This window comes from Vulpes lagopus, chromosome X (genome assembly GCF_018345385.1).
Source record: "Vulpes lagopus strain Blue_001 chromosome X, ASM1834538v1, whole genome shotgun sequence".
Classification (NCBI taxonomy): Eukaryota; Metazoa; Chordata; class Mammalia; order Carnivora; family Canidae; genus Vulpes; species Vulpes lagopus.
In genome coordinates, this window is record NC_054848.1 from 82728656 (window position 1) to 82750617 (window position 21962).

At 45.7% G+C, this 21962-nt stretch overlaps 1 protein-coding gene and 1 pseudogene across 1 annotated transcript; one reads left to right on the plus strand and one right to left on the minus strand.

Annotated features, from left to right (window-relative positions):
• The first annotated feature begins 5057 nt into the window (after window positions 1-5057).
• On the plus strand, window positions 5058-12105 carry LOC121482611 (annotated as a pseudogene).
• Window positions 12106-17271: 5166 nt separating this feature from the next.
• On the minus strand, window positions 17272-17967 carry KCNE5 (potassium voltage-gated channel subfamily E regulatory subunit 5). Its single transcript, XM_041742153.1, has one exon. The coding sequence runs from the start codon at window positions 17844-17846 to the stop codon at window positions 17430-17432; it is 417 nt and encodes a 138-aa protein (XP_041598087.1). The 5' UTR covers window positions 17847-17967; the 3' UTR covers window positions 17272-17429.
• Window positions 17968-21962: the final 3995 nt, after the last annotated feature.

Consider the following 21962-nt stretch of genomic DNA (forward strand, 5'->3'; position numbering starts at 1 on the left):
TCAGCCACCTACTTCACTCCTCCTCAGCAGTACCCAACACTGTGACTTGAAAGATATATCTTAAGCATGACTACAAAAGTTAAACACAACTACTGTGACTATAGAAAAGTTATGGGACTACAGTGTAACCATGAGAAACACATCAGTCACCCCTAAATTGAAGGGCAGTGTATAAAATAGCTGACGGGTACTACTCAAAACTGTCAAAGCCATCAAAAAAATGGGAAAGCCTGAGAAATGGTCACAGCCCAGAGGAGCCCAAAGAGATATGATAACGAGGTATAATGCAGTATCCTCATGGCATCTGGAACAGGAAAACTTAGTGGAAAAACTGGGGGGGGAAACTAGTGAAATCTGAATAAAATGTGGACTTCAATGAATAATCAATCATGTGTCAATATCGATTCATTAGTTGTGACAAATACATCATAGTGATGTAAGATGTTAACAACAGGGGGAACTAGGTATGAAGGTACATAAGAACCTTGTACTGGGGCTTGATGGTTGAGAGTCTGCCTTTGGCTCAGGCTGTAATCCCGGGGTCCTGGGATAGAGTCCTGCATCAGGCTCTCCATGGGGAGCCTGCTTCTCCCTCTGCCTATGTCTCTGCTTCTCTCTGTGTTTATCTCATAAATAAATAAATAAAAATCTTTAATAAAAAAAGAACCCTGTACTATTTTTGCAAACTTTCTGGAAATTTTAAAATATGCTAAAAGTAAAGTTTATTTATGTATTTTCAATGTGACAAAAGGGGGATGGGATGAGGATTGACTGGAATGGGCATAAGGAAACTTTCTGGGGTGATGATAATGTTCGATGTCTTGGTAGACACTTGGGTTACAAGGTGTATCCATTTGTCACAGCCTGTTGAATCATGCACTTTAGATTTGTGCAATTCATTGTGTATAAATTTTATCACAAAAAGGAAAGAAAACGTAAAGTAATATTGAAATACAGCAAATAATATGCATGCTGAAGTGTTTTGGGAAGAGTATAGATGTCAGCAAATTTCCCTGAAGTTAACATTAATATAAAATCCTTTTTTTAGAGACAGCAAGAGTGAGAGATAGTAGAGAGGTGGGGGTTAGGGTAGAGAGAGAGAATCCCAATGGAGCCCATCACGGGGCTGGATCCTAGGACCTCTAGATCATGACCTGAACTGAAATCAAGAGTTGGACACTTAACCGACTGAGCCACCCAGTCGCCCCTCTGTCATATGTTCATATAATAATTAATTTTTCTTTGAAGGAAATTTGAGTTGTGCACAAGGGTTTTTGTGTGGTGGCTTGTTTTTATTATGACAAACTTTGAAGCAATGGCTATCATTACACATATATCTATGTACCTGTGTGAGTATACCTGTGACATCATTTGCTAGAAATGGAATTCCTGGTTTAAAAATATTATGCCAGTTTGCACTCCCACCAACAGTGTATGAGAATGTGCACATCCTCACACCTTGATCAACGCTCATTATTACTGATTTGTTTTCATTTTAGTAAATCTGAGAGGTGAAAAAATACGCAGTTGCTGCTTGCTTCAATTTGAATTTCTGCATTAGCAAGGCTTAACATCTTTTCTGTGCTTATGGCTCATTGCAGTTATGTTCACTGCTTACTCATTATTTTGGCCCACTTTTCTCCTTTTTGTTTTTTATTTGATTTGCGAATGCTCTCTGAAATACGTCTTGCAAACGCTTTCTCTTATTTCTAACTTTCCCCACAACATAGTTTTCAAAGTGTTATGGTGGATGCGTTTTTCATTTATTTTGGTTTTGCCACTTTCCTGCTTTGTATATGGTTTTTGTCATTCCCTGTGGCCTTTCTTTCGTGTCCCAGCCCTTTGAGTTGGATCAGAGAGGAGATGTAAAAAGGCTACATTAGTTGTCTCATGTTCACACCAATAATGATGAAAACTAGACTTGAACCCGGGTCTCCTCAGTCCTAGCCCAGTATCTTTTCCATTACCAAAAAAGGGCAGGAGTAGTCATTTCCACTTAAGAGACGGGAGAAGGGTGCCTGGGTGGCTCAGTGGCTGAACATCTGCCTTTGACTCAGATGATGATCCCAGGGTCCTGGGATCGAGTTCCGCATCAGGGTCCCCATGGGGAGTCTATTTCTCCCTCTCCTATGTCTCTGCCTCTCTCTCTGTGTCTCCCACGAATAAATAAATAAAATCTTTAAAAGAGAAGGGAGAACTTCTTTGTGCCTGTGGCCAAGCCCTACTGGAGAAATGCACAGCTAGACAGACATTTCTATCCTCTACAAGTCGTGACTACCAATCTCAAGTGGGCCTTATTGCTGCCCCATGATCCTGTCAGCTTCCTGATTAGTTTGTTCAAACCTCCTTCCCCAACAACAATTTCAAACATTCTTCACTTTTATAAAACCTCTGGTCACCATCCCTCACCTCCCCACTCTTGCATTTCACAGACAGAATGGAAATTATCAGGTGGGAATGCTCAACTTCCTGCCCCGCCCCTCCCAAATCACCTAAGTGGGTCCCCATCTAGAGCTCCCCGTCTCCTCCTGTCCCTGTCCCCAGGGGAAGGAGAGGGGGGCTTCTTCTAATTACGTAGCTGTAAAAGCAGAGATTCTGCCTGAGAGTGGAAATGTCTGAGATGCCGTGTATGTGGTGCCAAGCTGTTACAAACCCATTTCAAAGGTAAGAGAGAAGAGTTTGCTGGTCGTAGAAGAGACTAGGCTGTTTTAGGAGACAGATGGGGTTTTAGTGGAGCAGAGAGGAGACTGGCTTGAGAGACTGTCCTGGCTCCTGGTCCCTCTGGCCCACTGGACTGGATTGACCCTCAGGTGAGAAAAGTGAACAGGAAGCAACAGATGCTGTGAGCTATTTGGTGAGCACTGAGGTTTGGGGGCTGATGTAACAATATGCTAGTGACTTTATGAGACTCTAGGCATAAGCTGGCCTAGCTTTGGGCCCCACTAACCCAGCGTGAAGAGAATTAGACAAAAGACAGCCTCTCCCCACAGCTCAGCTCTCCACCGGCTGTACACAGGCAGCAGCTTCAGCCATGGGAGAAAGTCTTTCCAACTGGCAATCATTTCTGACACTGACACAGATGAGACAGCAAAAAAGGTTGTAACTTTGGATGGTCATGCCAGTGGCTCAAGAGAAAGGAACAGAATAACAAAGACCAGGAAGATAAAAACAAATAAACAACAACAACAACAAAACGGGGCAGGAGGGTAGTAGAGAGGGAAATTGCAGAGAAGTACAACATCCCTTTCTTTATATGTTGGTTGTTTTTTGATAGAAACTCCTAGAAGCCTTGTTCTCAGTGGCTCTATAGGGTGGGCACTGAAGTGCCTTTCGAGCCCCAGCAGCGAGGCTTCATGAATGCCACTGGATGCCTTGAGCACTGGCAGAATTTTTCCCGGGGAAACCATGGCTCTGATAAACTCCAGTTGATCCTAATCTAGGTGATCTCAAATAAGCACAAGTCTGCCTTCAGGTCACTATGCATCGAAGTTGGAGCAGGAGAAGATGGCAGAGGAGAAAGTGTTTTTGTTTTTACATAAAAGCAACTTTCAAGGAATGACATGAAGTCAATGACTTCATGAAGTCATGAAGGCAGATTTTATTTTTTTAGTTTTATTTTGTTTTAGATTTTGTTTCTTCACAAGAGACTCACAGAGAGAGGCAGAGTCATAAGCAGAGGGAGAAGCAGGCTCTCCTCAGGGAGCCCAATGTGAGACTCAATCTCAGGACCCTGGGATCACAACCCGAGCCGAAGGCAGATACTCAACCCCTGAGTTACCCAGGTCCCCCATCAATGCAGATTTTAAAATTGTTTTCTACAAGTTCTTAGTGATACCAACTGGAACAACAGACACTTCTGATTTCAAAATCCTTAAACACATTCAGAATCCTAAAAGGAAAAAAATCAGTAACATTTAGGATTTTGGCATTGTGTGCATTCCATTGTAATATTTGTGTGGAGTTTATGGAGGCTTGAAAGAGAGAGAAATAGAGAATTCCCTGTCTTGCAAGTGGGCAAATCTCCCTAAACACCTAATGCCAAGGTGCTTTCAGCTTTATTTGCTCCCTTACATGCTTAGAAAACCAAGGCCAGAGAATGGTCTGATTAGTCATTCTTCTTTCAATGTTCTGGCTCTCTACCTAGTCACTCAGACACAGCTCACTCAAGCTGTACCCATTTCACTGTCTGGGAGGTAATGGGTTGAAGAGCCATCTAGCTTAAACTGTTGTCATTTAATTCCCATGATTTGACTCCAGTCCAGGTGACCCCCAAAAGGGCCTTCGTACTGACAGCAGTTGGCAACTCCAGTCTGATCATCACTGATCTCAAATACCTTGAAGAGAGTGGCTTCCAGAATTTCCTGGATACTCAAGATCGCCGAACCAGATTCATTGGCATGTATTGAGCAACTATAAACCATAGCTCATCAGTGTACATTTCACATGCATCTTCTTACTTCCTAACCCGGTTATAGCAGCTCGGCCCTATTATTACCATGAGCAAACTGAGGCTCCCACCAGCTAAATCATTTACCCAAGGTCACTTAGTGCTTAAGTGGCAGGACAGGAGTCTGCTCCTTCTGCATGATCCAAGAGGTTGCGCTGACTCCTTCCAAAACTTTGTCAATGATTTTTCCCCTTCAGTTCCTTTCCAAAACTCTCAGGAATAGCCCATGCTAGCTGCCTTCTGTTCCTACCACCAAACCATTCCTTAACCCTTTCCCTGCTCCCCACTAACCAGCCATCCAGAAGGTGACCAGTGACAATCACCAGCAAGTCCAGTGGCCTCTTATCAGACCTTCAGTTGTAACACATCTATAGGATCAGACATTCCCTCCTTCTTGAAACGCTCCTCTCCTTGGCCTCTGCAATTTCCCCATTTTCCTGTTACCTTCCTGATTGTGTCTCTGTCTTGTTCAATGGACTCATCTTATGCCCCTCCCTCCCCATAGATGTAGATTTCCCTTAACTCTATCCTCCACCCTGCCCTACCCTCCTGGATTCAAGTATTATTCCTCTGCATATGAAATGACCTCTGGGTGAGGTAGCAGAGCATAATGGCCGTGAGCACTGACCCTAAAGTCAGTATGCCTGAGTTCCAGTCTCCTCTCTGTCACATGCTAGTAACTTTGGTGAGTTACACTGTACTTCTGTTTGCTCATTTATAACATGAGGACTACTGGGGATCATGTACATGGTGCACTATTCCATGTCTGACAAGTAGTGAGCCTCATGCAAATGTTTGCTTTTATATAGTCTGAGCCCCCAGGCCCTAACTTCCACCTGTACTCCAGATCCACACCAACTGGTTGCTTCATATTTCTACCCTGAAGGTCACTAAGAAACTCGCCATGTCCATAATTGCCTTCATGTCTCCTTCATTTCTACCTGTGCAAGATCCCACTGTTTATTTACTCATCTCTGTTGGAGATTGCCTCTTCCCTCAGTATGCCATCCAAACCATCCCTTTCACTCACCACGGATATTCCATTGGTTACACACCCCCACTGATTCTACCTTTCCAGATTCTCTAATCTGGGCTATGTAAAGGTTCTGAAATTGATAGTGGTTGAACACCGTGTGAATGGAGTAAATGCCACTGAATTGCCCACTTTAATTAATTAATTAACTTATTTATTTATTTACTTACTTACTTATTTAGAGACAGCACTAGGATGAGTTGGGGGGAAGGGCAGAGGGAGAAGGAAAGAATTCTAAGTAGGCTCCATGCTCAGTGGGGACTCTGGTATGGGGCTTGATCTCACAATGCTGAGATCATGACCAGAGCTGAAATTAAGGGTTGAATGCTTAGCTGACTGAACCACCCAGGTGCCTCTGAATCGCACACTTTAAAATGGTTGAAATGGTAGGTTTTATGTGTATTTTACCACAATAAAAAAAATCCATGTCTCTCCACTCCCATAGCTACCACCACAGTCCAGGCCACTGGAATAAGAGCCTCTGAAGTGAGCTTTGATGTTTCTACTTTTGCCTACCCCCAAAGGCACTGATCCAGTAGGTCTGAGGGTGGAGCCTGGGGACATGCCTACTAACAAGCAACCCTGCAGAATGCTTACTTTAAGGTTAGGAATCTCTGCCCACAGGATGAAGTTCAAACTCCTTAGTCTGGCAAGGCCCTTCATGTCTTTTCCTAGTGTGCCTCTCTTCCCCTGTATTTCACCTTTTCCTACAGTTGCTTTATACTGTGGCCAAGCATGTTAATAGGCCATGAACTAAGGAGTAGGATTAGGATAACCCTCTGAACTTCAAGGAGAAAGAAAGCAAGAGGGAGAGGGGGAGGAAAGAAGGAAAGCAAGAGCTCTAGATTTAGATCATACTTCAAGTCCTAGCTCCTCCACTCACTAGCCATATGACCCAAAGGAAGTTCCGTAATTTGTCTGATCACCAGTCTCCTCTGTTGTCTTTTAAAAAGTAGTACTATGCGGGCAGCCTGGGTGGCTCAGTGGTTTAGCTCTGCCTTCAGCCCAGGGCGTGATCCTGGAGACCTGGGATCCAGTCCCGTGTTCGGTTTCCCAGCATGGAGCCTCCTTCTCCCTCTGCCTGTGTCTCTGCCTCTCTCTCTCTCTCTCTCTCTCTCTGTGTGTGTGCGTGTGTATCTCATGAATAAATAAATAAAATATTTAAAAATAATAAAAAGCAGTACTATGCTGCAATCTGGCTGGGAAGATTGGATTAGGTAACATATGCCAGATGTTTCATGTTTGTAATACTTTTGTTAAAAAGAAATTAATTGGGGCATCCCTAGGTGGCTCAGTGGTTTAGCGCCTGCCTTGGGCCCAGGAGGTGATCCTGGAGTCCCGGGATTTAGTCCCATATCGGGCTCCCTGCATGGAGCTTGCTTCTCCCTCTGCCTATGTCTCTGCCTCTCTCTGTGTGTGTGTCTCTCATGAATAAATAAATAAAATGTAAAAAAAAAGAAATTAATGGGTTTTTAAGCTGGGAGGAAAAAAAGAAAGGATACATGTTAAAGACATAGTTTTTCAATAAATATTAGAGTTGTTTTCTTAGTATTTAGCCCATGTGTCATCCATATTGAGAGCTAAATACATTTTCTTTCGCTGTTGTTATTATTAATATTAAAGTTGGGACTAGGATCAAGCACACCAGCAGAGAGCTTAACCTTGGCAAGGTGAAGGAGCACGTCTTCCTGAGCGTCGGAAGAGTTTGAGATGGCTATGTGCAGATGGGTCAGATGGAAGTTGAAGAAGCTGCTGTCATCTGGCCTCAATGTTTTCAGTAATGAAGGAGGTGAGGTCATCTCCTGAGAATGAGGGGGAAGCATGGGGCTGGGGGCTTGAGGAGAGCACAGGAAGTTTGGAGCAGCTGCTGTAGGGAACGTGATAGGGAGTCAGCAAGCGAGGAATGAATGGATTGTTGAACAGCCAGAAGGGCAAGCTTAGGGTAGAATGCATGCATTGGCAGTGAACCCGATGAGTAGGGTTTCTCTGACAAGCTAACCATGGAAACAATCACCTTCAAGGGGTCACCCAGGGCTGCAGACTGCAAAGGCAGGAATAGGACAAAAGTTAAGGTGATGAAGGATTCGAAGATGAGCACAGGAATAGTGGAAATGTCCACCAACCTGGGCTGAAAAGGTTTACTTATTCATTCAAAAAATATTTAACTACCACATGCTATATAAATATTATGCAAGTGGCTGGCATGGGAGATGCTGCAATGAACCAGAAACACAAATTCCTTGCATTCAACATATATCCATACAAAGACTTGCCCACAAATGTTCATAGAAGCTTAGTTCATCATTGCAAAAAACTGGAAACAACCTGATATCCTTCAGCAGGTGAATGGATAAACAAACTTTGGTACATCCTACGATTACTAAGTAATGAGAAGAAACAAACTATTAATATATGCAACAACATGAGTGAGTGTCAAAATCAGTATGCTGAGTAAAAGGAAGTGCATACTGCATGATTACATCTATGTAAAAGTCTAGAAAATGCAAGTTAATTCATAGTGACAAAAAGCAGGACACCAACTGTCTGGACCAGTAGGAAGAAGGCACAAACGGTCAAGAGAAAATATTTGGTGGTGATGGATATGTTCATTAACTTGACTTTGGTGATGATTTCACAGGTATATATGTAAGTCAAAATCAATCACATCATGTATTTTAAACATTTTTTTTGGAGAGAGAGAGAGAATGCAAGGATGAGTGGGGGAGGGGGACAGCGGGAGAGAGAGAGAGAATGCCAAGCAGGCTCTACACCCAACACACAGCCCAACACAGGGTTTGATCCCACAACCCCGATATCATGACCAGAGCCAAGATCAAAAGTCAGATGCTCAACAGACTGAGCCACCCAGGCGATTGTCACATTATATATTTTAAATGTGTGTGCTTTTTAATGTTCAGTATACTCCTCCCAAGGTATACAAAATATATCTAAAGTTTTTAAATTGGCCTGAAGAAAATCCCTGCCTTCACGGAACTTACAGCCTAAGTGGGAGACAGTGATGATAAACCAGTAAGTAAACAAACATGATATTTTTAGACAGTGCTTCATACTGTGAAATTAAAATAAACAAGGTAATGGGATAGAGAATAGTGTGTGGGCTGGGAGAAAAGAGCAACTATAGATAGGATGGTCAAAGGAGGCCTCTGGGGAAGTGGCATTCGAGCTGAGACTTGAATGATGAGAAGGAAAACAGCCATGAGAAGATATGGAGGAAGAATATTCCAGGCAGAGAAATAGCTCATGCAAAGACTCTGAGGCAGGAATGAGTTTGATGTGTTCAAAGAACAGCAAATGGATTAGCCTAACTTGTGTTTAGTGAGCAAGAGGGAAGGGTATCAGATGAGGTTTAGAGAAGTCTTGGAGAACATGGGAAGGAGTTGGGATTGTATTGTAATTGTGTGGGTAATCCAATGGATGGCCTTAGGTAGAGATGAGACATGATCTGCTTTATACTTTAACACTGCTCTGCCTGTTGTGTGAAGAAATGACTGCAAGGGGCAAGGGTAAAGACTAGAAGACCAGTTAGAACGTGTTCTATTAAACCAGGTAAGAAATTATGGGGGTGTAGTCTACGGTGGTAGAAGTGGCCATCATGAGAAATGGTTATATGTGGAATTCCTTTTGGAAGTACAGTTGAAAGGACTTGGACCCTAAATTGAATGTGAGATGGTGAGGAGAAATGCAGAATCAGTAGGACTCCTGTTTTGGCCTAAGCAGCTAGATAAATAATGGTAGTACCATTTACCAAAAAAAAAATGGGAAAGATTAATATGGCAATGCCCTCCAGCCAAAGGCCACCAGGAATAAACCTGTAGTTGAACAAATTGGGTTTATGACTCATGGCAACAAGGGAGATTCATACCATGGGGAATCATGGGTGTCTCAATAACTGGTATTAGAAAGCACTTATTATTGGATTGGAGCTTCTCTTAGGTGATTTGGGAGAGGGTCTAAGGAAGTGATCATCTTCTCTGGATTGGATGCTATTAGAAAAGGAGGGTACTTCTGTGATCCAATGTCTTAGTAACTTATCTAGAATGAAGAAAGACTAAAGGCATAAGGGGGAGAGAAGTAGCAGTTAGCTAGGAAATTAGAATGTTTGGTATTTTCCAGTTTCACAATAACCTTGTTTTTGCCTGTATCCAGATAACATTATACAGTAGCCTTGTTTTATCTCACTTCATCATGATCACAGAGACATGTCTTGTCATTAAACTAATCTGATGTCAGTGTTCTGTGAGATGGTTTATGTCCAACACAAGAATAAAATGACCGACCTGTGAACACCAGGCCAGCTTCTAACCAGCAATGAGGCCCAGATATAATCGTCAGACCAGTTCTCTGATGGCAAGGGCTGCTTTTTCTTTCTCAGGTAGAAGAGCAAATTTTGGGGGGAAGGGACTCAAAAGCTCTGATTTGGACATGTTAACTTTCAGACAGGTTTAGATACCCAAGTAGAGATGTTCATTAGCCAGTCAGACACACAGGTCTGGAGCTAGAGTAGGGCGTTTCCAAAAAAATATAAATTTGAGGATCATCATTGTTAAGATGATTTTTATATATGAAGAAGATATTTTGCATGTTGGGACTAGTTAACATCACCACGGGAGGAAAAATAGATGGAGAAGAGAAGAGATCCTAGGATGGAGCCATGGGCAATTCAACAGCAGGAGGAACTAGCAAAGGAGACTAAGAAGAAAAAGGACTGGTGAAGAAGGAGACAAACCAGGAGATTGAGTTGTTGTGGAAGTCAAAATAAAGTCTCAAGAAAGGTGTGTTAAATGCTGCTGAGCAGTCATAGGAATTAGGACTGAGAATAGAGCATTATATCGGCAACACGCAGGTCATTAGTGACCATGACAAAGCCTTCCCATTGCTGCAGTGGAGGAAACAACCCTACTGCAGTGGATTGGGGCAAGATTGGAAGCTACCATAACTGAACCTTGACCATGATCCAGGCACTATGTAAGTTACTCAATCTTCATCACAACCCTGGGAGGTAGGTACTATTTCTTACACCCATTTTACAGATGAGGAAAGGAGGTTTGGAGAAGGTTAAGTAATGCTCCTCATATTACCCAGGCAGTCTGGCTCTAGAGTCCATGCCATATGCATTACACTCTTCTGTATTAGTGGATGATGGAGACCATGAAAAAGTGGGGTTCTTGAACTGACCCATCCTTGAACTTGCTAGAGGTAAAGCCCAAACCTCTGAGGGATGGTGCCAGTTACTTGGGACATGGAATGGAGACTAACCCAGCTGATTCCAGAGCAGCCTGCTCCAAGTAGGGTTTGTCACATGGGTATGGCCAAAGTTTGGTACGGATGTATAGAAAGATGGAGTGAAAATGGTAGCAATTCCTCCTTATGGGTCCTCAAGGACTGCATCCTAGTATTTCTTCCCTCAGTCTCCTCAACCATTCCTTTCCACCATCCTGTTTGCTAAGGTAGCCTTCCAACCCACAGAGTCTAACTGGGGAGCAGGCCAAGGGCTTCTCTCTCTCCCTTCTGCCTGTCTCAGTTACTCCCATCCCCACCCCCATCTCACCCTCCACCCTAGGAGACTCACATGGAAATGCAGGTGGCTGAGGGTTGAATCTTCCAAGCACTCCTAGAAATAGTGGAGATGAATAAAAAAAAAGCCAAAGCGCTGTTCTTGAGCTTACCACAATGGTGGGACCACCAGACTACCCATCTCAGATTTGGGAATCTAGGACAAACCCTTCCACCTTCACACCTCTCACCCTCATTGTTGTCCAAAAGCCACCATTGAAGATGCACTGCTCCCCTTTGTTGTGGCAACTTGGAGGCAGTCGGCTGCCTCAAAATAAAGCTAAACATCACTTTCACAGCCACCAGCTGCCAGAAATTCATTAAGGTAGACGAGAAACACACACTTTGTACTTTTGATGAGAAGTGTATGACCGCAGAAGTTGCTGCTGACACTCTGAGTGAGGAATGGAAGGGTTATATGGTCCTAATCAGTGGTGGCAATGCCAAACAAGGCTTCTCCAGGAAGTAGGGCATCCTAACACCTGACCATGTCCACCCACTACTGGGTAAGGAGCATTCCTGCTACAGACCAAGGAGGATTAGAAGAAGAAGGCACAAATCCATGGGGGGTTGCTTTGTGGATGCCAACCTCAATGCTCTCAACTTGGTTTTTATAAGAATAAAAGGAAGAGGAAAAGGATATTCCTGGACTCACTGATACTGCTGTGCCCCATTGCCAGGGCACCCCCCAAAATCTCACAGAATCCACAAACTCTTCAATATAAAGATGGTGTCTGCCAGCATACTGTGAGAAAGCCCCAGAGCAAAGAAGGCAAGAAGCCTAGGGCCAAAGTGCCTACCACTCCACATCTTGGTACTCCACATGTCCTATAACACAAACGTCAGTGTATTACTCTGAAGAAACAGTGTCCCAAGCAAAATAAGGAAGAGGCCACAGAATATATTATGCTTTTGGCCAAGAGAATGAAAGATGCCAAAGTAAAACAGCCAAAACCAGATTGCCAAGAGATAGAGGCTGTCCTCTCTGAGAGTTTCTCCCTCGGAGCCTGAGTCCTATCCAAATGGAGGATTCCTAAGAGTAACAAGTTGATAAGATCAGACATCCAAAAGGATGACTATTAAGGTCATCACTGGGATGAAGAGCGGATTAGATGTAAGTGAATAAGACCAACAGCCCCTGGCAGCAGGGAAGGAACAGTTCTAGAAGATTGGGACTGAGAGTGATGGTAAAGCTTGGAACAGGAAAAGAAAATGTGAGATAAATACTGATCCCATAGTTCTGCCAAAGGCTGGTCCTGACTACAGTGCCCCCAAAGGAGTGGCCCCATGACAGCAGGAGCGAAATTAACATGCCCTTTTTCTCTATTCTCTCTTCCAGGCCTGCTGGAGCTGCAACCCCTGCTAGGTCATCATGAGATCCTAAAAGAGCCAAGGGGAAGGCCCCCTGTTTCTTCAGGGACCTGACATGTTTTCAGGAATGGACATCTTGTGGGTCAGGTATGAGGGAATTCAGCGAATTTGTACAGAAATCCAGTCTTCTGTGAACGCCCTAGTCCTCAGCAGGGTTGCAAGAGCATCTGACAGTAAGAGGAGGATGTGGCTTGAGGATCTGTGGGAAGCACAGTATACCCTTCCCCTGACCACCAGCCCCAACACACCCAAACCTTTCAAGAGAGCACTCTTTCCAGATTGCATTGAAATCCACAACTAGAGAGTCTTCCCTTGAGTTTCACCTTTACGTTGTCCTCAATGATCTCCTATAAAATGTGAACACCCCTGCAGGGGGTGTCATGTGAAGCAATGATTAAGCCCTATTGCTCGATACAAAGTCATTTAGGTGCTTGCCTTTTTCTCTGACTTAAGAAAAAAAGCACCGTTGCACAAGAACTCGAAGGTACTTAATGCTACTGAATATTGTACACTTTGAAAGACGGCTAAGGTAAATTTTACCTTCTGTATTTTTTTGTTTTTTTTTTTAAGATTTTATTTATTTATTCATGAGAGACACAGAGAGAGGCAGAGACATAGAGGGAGAAGAGGCTCCCTGTGGGGATCCTGATGTGGGACTTGATCCCAGGACCCCGGGATCACAACCTGAGCCGAAGGCAGATGCTCAACCACTGAGTCACTCAGGCGTCCTTACCTTCTGTATGTTTTACCATAATTAAAAACAAAACAAAAAGAAAGACGTATCTGAGGTATCCCTCTGTCCGTTCTGAGCAAATTCTCTTCAGACTAAGAGGCTCAAACCACAGCTTTTTCCAAGACCCTGCCCTCCCTCAGAACATAGCTGATGAGGGACTGGCAGGGTCACCTAGTACCAAAGTGGGCAAAATTCAGTGTCTTGGTACTTCCTGTGTCCTGCAACACAAACACTAGAATATTACTCTGAAGAAACAGTGTACTAAGAAAAATGAGGAAGAACCTGCAGAATATGCTAAACTTTTGGCCAAGAGAAATAGGCCAAAGACAAATGCCAGGGACAGGTGGCCAAAAGAGAGACTGTCTTCTCTGAGAGCTTGGTACTCCACATGTCTATGCTCGAAGATCCAGCACAGAAGGAAGAATCACTTTAATCACACTAAATGTCTTCCTGGGCTGGCCGTAGGGTGTGTTAAGTAACAACAGGGGCTCTAAAAGTGACTTCTCATCTGGCTTCTTCTCCCAAAGCCATTTTGATAGGTAATTCGTTCACCGAGGGTTGGCTACTGATCCTTGGTGGTCCTCAGTAATGCTCCCTTACCTTCACAGAACATTCTAAAATTTTAGATTGCTCTTCCTCCTACCTCCCTCATGAAGCCTATGATTCCTTCCCTTTATTCTCTTCTGCCCTCTCTCAATCCTTGACCTACATCTTCAAAGTCTAGATTCCAGTCCTGGTGGAACTCTGAAAGTACAGCATTATTGTATTTTTTTAAAGAGGTCACTGTGGGCTTATGGGTAGAGGGGGTGAGTAGGATGGTGAGATGGTTACCCACAGACTCATAGTCATCCAAGAATCTGAGGATGGTGGAGATAGGCTCAGAAATCTGGGAGCTAGATGCCAAGTCCCTACAATCCTCTTCTCTGAACAATAATAGCAGACTCTAAAGAGTGGAGAATTTTCTATGCCCCCTGCCGCCCACCTTCCACCACCGAAAGGCACTCCCCCATGGAAGGAAAAAGGAAAATACAAGTCTTAACACCTTATGCTTCTTAGAGCTGCTATACTTCTAGCTTTTCCCCATGCATTGTCTTACTTGATCCTTAAATCCCCACAGCTGTGGAGACAGGCCCGGTGAGGTTAGGCAGTTTGTTCTGAGAAACAAAGCAGGCTAATTGGCAAAGCCAGGGCTGAACCCTGGCTTTCCTATTCCTAATTCTAGTTCTGTGCTCTTCACCACACCACAGTGCATTTGCTTTAGCTGTCGGGCAAGATTATTTGGAAATCAGCCCGGAGCCTTTTCTCTTTGTTGATACAAATCATGTGCAGATCTTTGGTTTCTAAAAGAGATGGCAAATTGAAAAGGAGAAGGTGGTAACTCCAAACAAATGAAAGACCCCATTTATAGCCCTCTAGAAAAGTGAACAATAATAACAACAACAATAATAATAATAATAACAATGCACAGCATTATGTCCATAATGGAAGAAAAGTTTCCATTTATTCTTGCACTGTTGATGCGTGCTTCCAGACACTGGAACTCAAAACATCTCCTGATTGTGCTCTGTTGGAAGCCTCAAGTTACAATTAAGGAAGCATGGGTCTCTTTCTTCCTTATTATTGAGCAAAGAGATTCGACCTGATCTAAAACAGGATCTACTTACACAGAAGGGAGAAATAGCCGGGTGGGTGGGAAAAGAAGAATCACTCCAACTTATTAGAATCAAGTTCAGGAGAAGACTAACGTTTCCCCCAATTTGTACAGTTAGTTAGCTCCTGGTACTCGGAAATATATTATCAAAACCACCAAACCCCTGATTTTCCTTTCTTCTCTCTTTTGCTGACCACAATATGACTACCTCAGTGCTGTTGACAATCCCCACTGGCTGGTAGAGTGTCCTGGCTTCTGGGAGACGTCATTCATTATCTGGGAAACAGTCGTAATCCTGAATGTATTTAGAAAAAGCGACTGGCCAGTAAAGCAAACTGCTTTCCCCAGGCCAGGTCACTGTTCTCACTGGAAGAGCTCTGTGGCTCCTCTTGCTACATGTTCTTCATAGGTACCCTAATCATCATTAAAAGGTTAAAATATTTTTAAAAGCAGAAATAATAGTTTTGCGGTGGGATTTGTTTTCCCACAGCTGGTGCATTAATGTTGCCTATGGGCATTGGCTGGAAGCAGCTTCCTTTATGTATATTTGGCAATGTGTTTTTCTAATGTCTATGAAAAACGGTACCAATGTGTCAACATCTACCCAGTGATTATGCTCACTATCAGAACAACCTTGTGTCCCCATTTATGCCAGATAAATGAGGGACATTGCTGTACCTGACTCCCAGGGTGAGGACTATTTCCCCCACGTGCCCCTGACATGGCTGGGCATCTGTGCCCTCCCTCCACATCCCATTCAGGCCTCCCTGCCTGGCCCTGAGGTAGCTTTCACAGCGTTCCCTTTCTTCCAGTCATTGTCTTGGACTGCTGCCCAATCCCTGGCCCCCACCTGCCTTAAGGCTGAAACTAAAACTGGAGATCAGCCAATGGGGCAAGGCCAGTTGATCTTCAAGGAGTGGGTCCTGGGAATGAAAGGAAGTTCATTTAACTTATCAACAGCTCCAGTAAAATACTAGATGGGCCAGAAGGTCAAAACCAATGCCTTGAATGAGGCTTAGATATTATCAGCTCATTTAAGTGCCCCATAATATGTTTGCCTTGCTGTCACAGAAATCAGCTGCATTTAAGCAAGTTGGCGTAATGCTAAGACGTGATTTTTATGTGTGTTTGATGAAGCCCAAACAGCCACCATCAGGAATAAGTATTTAAGCCCTAAGCAGGCAAGTTCTGATGACCTTCTTGAGACAAGGAGAATAAATGAATAAACATGCATCTGTCACTTTACCCATTGCTGGTTAAGACTGCTCAGTTGAAGTATCGTCCCTCTGACTTAAGATATACTGTATTTGTTGGCTTTTCTCTTTTAGTAAGCTACATGTTGGAGACTTACAAAGGTGGTTTCTAAAAATTAACTTTGATAATGGCTAATAGTGATGGGTATGAGAGGTCTTTAAAAGTATATCTTGAAGAACTGCTTTAGTGGGAAATCCTCACTTAGCATCATGATATTTCAAGGTGCTTCCAAATTTAAAAAAAGTAGTTATAAAGCAGTTCCAACTTTTGAAACCCTTGGAAAAACAACCCATTTAGCTGTATCAACTGTTTCTTCCAGTTCCAATTCCAATCACCTCTACTGTATTGGAATCGAATACACAAATATAAATACCACAACCACACAACCCTCAAATCTAGACATTTCCAAAAGCAAAAAGGATTCCTTTTCTACATAGTCCTGGGTCTCAAGGCTAAGATCTTTGAGAGAAGAGTCTTAGGCTATTGCTTAAACAACTTTTATTACCTGTGAGATTACCCAGGTTACAGAGGAAGGGAACATTTGAGCCACCTGTTCCATACATGAAGCAGACAGCTGCCATAACTGAATTGACCTGCGGGGGGGGGGGGGCGGCATTTTGAGGTACTGAGGTGATACACCTAGCAATAGTTACCCACTCCAGAAGATGGCAAAGCTGCTAAATATCAGGCAAGTTACCTTTGGGATGACAACTGGATGCAAGAAAGCCATACAGTTGGGGTCATAGGCCTTCCCCTGCCCTTGGAGTTTCCCTCCCCCTTCAGTCCTCATTAAGTCCATTGTAGCCCACCAAAGGGTCCTAATGTCCTGCTAGCTCCCTGCTGCAAGAGGGAGGGGAAAGATGTCTGAGGTCTCTTCGTTGTCTCTGTCTCGGTCCCTAAGGCAACAAGAAGCTGGAGCTGCTGGGGCCTGCCTGGCAGGATGGCCCGCCGGTTGGCTTGGCAGAGTGAGAGTCCCGGCAGCCCCCGGAGCAGAGTTCTGATAGACTTCACTGCTTCACCTCAATGCCAAGGGCTGGACTTGTGCGATTCAGTTCCCAGGCGGCTGGAGCGTGGTGTCAGGGCTGTCTGAAGACAAGAGAGCAGAGGCAGTTTAGTGCAGTTGGCTGTGTGGGGTGGGAGCAGAGGCCTCGGTTGGAGGGAGAGGCGGGAGAGGAGGGAGAACACGGTCTGGGGTGGGTAGGGTGGTGCTTCTTCCAGGGCCTGCCAGACAGGGTCTGCGGGCCCTCTCGTCGTCGTCTGGGCCTCAGGTGAGGCGGCGCCTGGAAGGGGAGAGAAAGAGCAGGCCGCTGGGGGACCGCGGGGAGCCAACGGGGGCGCGCGCAAGCAAGCAAGCGGAGCGGCGGTCCTAGACCCCCTCGGCGGTGCCCGGAGCCGGAGCAGGCGGCGTCCCGAGGGCTAGCGGGTGGCGGCCCTCCGCGGGCGAGCCAGCTGCGGTCTCGGCGTCGGCGGCGGCCCACTCGTGCACCGCACAGGCCTGGGCGGGCTCGTCCTTGACGTCGCCGAGATTGCGGGAGCGGGTATAGGCCAGGATGAGGCCTCCGGCCAGGCAGGCGTAGAAGATCATGATGAGCAGAATGTAAAGATAGGCGTCGTCGCCCTTGGCACTGGTGGCCTCGCGGCCCACGAACGGGTCACGCACGACCCCCATTCCCATGCTCGGGCCGGGGCCAGCGCCCAGGCCGCTGGCGTTGCCCCGATGGTGCAGCTCAAGCAGCAGGCGGCTGAGGAGGGTCCGTAGCCGCTGGCTCTCGCTGCAGTTCATGGCTGTCGGGGAATGGCACGGTGGCTCCAGGACGCTGCTGACCTTTCCCCCGGGGGCGCAGGGAAGCAGGCGAGAGAGACAGACAAAGGGAGAGAGAGGCGGCGGCGGCACCTGGCTCCGCGGGGCGGGCAGTGGCTGGGGGCACTGGCAGCGCGGGCCTCCTTATCCCCTCACCCCCGCCCTCCTCCCCTTCCCCACCACGCCCCCTCCGGCCCGAGGCCGCCTCTTCCCAGGCTCCCGCTGTCTCGGCGCTCTGGGGAAAGGGGACAGCTGGTAGGGGGGAGGAGAGGGGGACGGGGGGGGGGGGGTGAGGCCCGCGGAGGGGCGGAGGGGCGGGGGCTCGGAATGTGCGAGGCCCTGGGCGACAGAGGCTGGTGTAGCAGCGTGCTGGGGCCAAGCCTGGACCCTGGGCTGCAGAAGAGAATTCCTTCCGAGTTCTGGCCACCTGCCCCGCGGGCTGGCTTTGACTTTGGTGCAAAGACAGCCTCTGGCCCCCCGAGGCCAGCCCTGCCCCGGGGTGCCGCCAGCGCTGCCGCAGAATGGGCAGCCGAGGCCATGCTCCTCCGACGTCTGATGGCAGTGGCTCCGGTAGTCATGGCCCTGGCCTATCTTTCCAGCCTTATCTCCTTCCCCACCCCTGCACCAAAGCAGAGCATTTCAGATGCTCAGGACAAATCTGGTGACTGAAGCGCAGTACAACTCCCTGGTCTCCCAGAAGGGCTTCTGACAATAGACCAGCCTCCTTGGAGGACCCCTGCCCTGCCCTCCTATCCATCTGTAGATAGGCCTACCCACCTTAGCAGGCAGATTGTACCATCCATGGCATGAGCCTGTTTCCCTCTGGGAAGCCATCTTCCCAGAAATGAAACCAGGCTCGAACATTAAACGGGAAACGGGCATTAAAAAGGCCCTTTGGGGGCACCTGGGTGGCTCTGTTGGTTAAGCCTCTGCCTTCAACTCAGGTCATGATCCCAGGGTTCTGGGATGGAGCCCCAAATCAAGCTCCCTGCTCAGCTCGGAGCCTGCTTCTCCCTGTCATCCCTGCTTATGGTCTCTCTCACTATCTCTGTCTCTGTATCTGTCTCTCTCAAATAAATACATAAATAAACAAGCAAACAAACAAACTTTTTTAAAAAGGCCCTTTGTGACAGTCTCTAGATATCTTGGGATCTGAAAGTGTGAGTTCTAGAGAACATGCGCAACGATCACCTCCACATCCCATTAGGCTAGCGCCCAGCCCCATGCCTCTCCCGGGCTTGATAATAGGTCTAGGCCCTGCTGGCTGGTTCTGGGGCAGCCATTTTTCCCCCATTGGGAATCTTCTTTGAGGGGAAAATAAGACACTGCGACAAAGATCAGACCACAGTATGTTAAATCACAATCAGCCTGGGCTTCACAAAGGAACCGTGCTCAAAGGGCTGATTTTTAGACAATGAATAGAAAAAAACATGAGGCCGTGGTTGCCAAGTGATAATAGAAGGAATGAAAAAAAAAAAAAAGGATAGGGTTTTATGCACCCTTGAGACTCAAGCTGCCTTTTTGAGACCCTTTCGTCCAACTGCCATTCAGTGTACAGGTGCCATGAGTTAAAAAAAAGAGGGTTTTGGGGTGCCTATCCCCCTGCTGCCCCTTCAGGGAATGCAGCCTTCTGTGTGTTGGGGTGAGGTTGGAACCCCAGAGCACTATACCCAGAGTCTCAAACAAAGCCTTGCAACTTCTACACAGGTCTCAGAGACATTCCATATGGCCCTGACCACTGACTCCCTCCCAACCACCTTGCCTCAATGTCCTCACCTTAGTGGGGCTCAGGGAAGAATCACTAAAGTGACTTAGCATGAAGAATGCCAGAGAACACAGCTAGAAAATTCTTGAAACAAGATTAACCTAAGGATAGGACTAAAAAGCTAAAAGGCTCCTCTTACCATGCTCCAGAAATCTCTAGCGTCTAGGGGTAGGGGGTGAAGGAGAATCCCTTTCACTGTCACATAAAAGTAATCATTTAAATTCCTATTGTACTTTGAACAGCCTTATGAGCTCAGAGGATTCTTTCCATTTTCAGAAGAGGAAACTAGTTCAAGTAGTTAAGTAGCGGAACTAGAATGATGAAGTTTGACCTTGTTTCATCAGAGTCCTAACACATTACTCTTGTCACATGGATGGTATCCACGAGCTGCCTCCATTTCTCCACACCTCCCTTCCCTGGAACCTTCTAGAATCCAGCACATTTTGCCAAACCACTCTCTGTAAATTCACCAATGACCTCCTGACCAAATTCAAGGGTCTCTGCTCAGTTTTCATCTCTGACCTCAAGGATGAATTTGATACCATCAACCACCCACTCCTTCCTGTAACTGTCCTACCCTTGGCTCTCATGGCATTGCATTCTCAAGTTTCTCTTCTTATCTCTCTGACCCATCATTCTCTGTCTCCTTTGCTGGCTCCTCTTCTTTCCTCCTCTGTTAACTGTTGGAATCCCTGAAGACTCAGTCCTCAGCTATTCTCTCTTAACATCCATTTCCTTGGAAAGTGTCTCCTTACATGGCTTTGAGGACCAACTGGCATATATTTAGCCAAATTTGAATCTCTAGCTCTGATTCTTTGTCACATCCACCTGCTCCTTCCTTTCTGGTTTGGCCACAAACTTAATCCAAACTCTCTTTACCTCAGGTCAAATATGCAAACGTTTGGCAGAGTCTCCGGGCAGATCTCCCTGCCTATAACCCAATCCACCCTGATTTGGGTAGAATACAGATCTTCCTCAACTTAAAATGGGGTTATGGGGCAGCCCAGGTGGCTCAGCGATTTAGTGCCGCCTTCGGCCCAGGGCCTGATCCTGAAGACCTGAGATTGAGTCCCACGTCAGGCTCCCTGCATGGAGCCTGCTTCTCCCTCTGCCTGTGTCTGCCTCTCTCTCTCTCTCTCTGTGTCTCTCATGAATAAATAAATAAAAATCTAAATAAATAAATACAAAATAAAATAAAATCGGGTTATGCCCCGATAAACCCACCATAAGTTAAAAATTTCTTAAATCATGGGCACCTGGGTGGCTCAGTTGGTTGGGCTTCTGCCTTTGGCTTGAGTCATGGTCCTGAGATTGAGCCGCATGCCAGGCTCCCTGCTCAGCGAGGAGCCTGCTTCTCCCTCTCCCCCTACTTGCTGCTCCCTCTGCTTGTGTGCTCTGTCTCACTCTCTTGCTCACTCTTGCTCTCACTCTTTCTGTCAAATAAATAAAAAGCAAATATTTTAATTCAAAAATGCACTTAATACACCTGACCTGCATCGCAGCTTAGCCTAGCCTATTTTAGACATGCTCAAAACTCTTCCATTAGCCTACAGTTGGGTAAAACCATCTAACACAAAGCCTATTCCTTAACAAAGTGTCAGAGGTCTCACGTAACTTACTGAATACTGTACTGAAAACAGAATGGCTGTAAGCCTATCGGTTATTTATGAGAACAAATCGTAGCATATATAGCCAGCATGGGAAAAGATCCAAACTCAAAAAAATTATTGAAGTACAGTTTCTAAGAATGTGTACCACTTTTACACTCTTGTAAAGTCAAATAACTGTTAGTCAAGCCATCCTAAGTTGGAGACCCTCTGTAACTCTCTTCCAACACCACTTCCACCAATTCACCTCTATGTTGAAAAACCCAGAATCACTCCCTGTTGCTTCTTTAACGAAGTCCCATCTTCTTTGGTGGGCCTGAAGTCCTCACCTTTGATGGACACCATCTCCTCCCCTTGAATTTGAAAAACAGCTTTTGGGGTACCTGGGTGGCTCAGTCAGTTGAGAATCTGCCTTCAGCTCAGGTCATGATCCCAGAGTCCTGGGATTGAGCCCCACACTGGGCTCTCTGCTCAGCAGGGAGCCTGCTTCTCCCTCTTCCTCTACTTGTTGCTCCTCCTGCTTCTACTCACTTGTTCTCTCTCTCTGTCAAATAAATGAATAAAATATTTCTTAAAAACAGATTTTTCCTGGAGTCCTCTCCAATACACTGTGCCTTCCACCTTCCTCAAAATCCACTGACTGGAGGAAGCCTTGCTTGATACCCCTGTTGATGCTCTCAGAGTCTTTACAATGCAACCTTCCTGGTGGTGCCTTAACTCTGACTC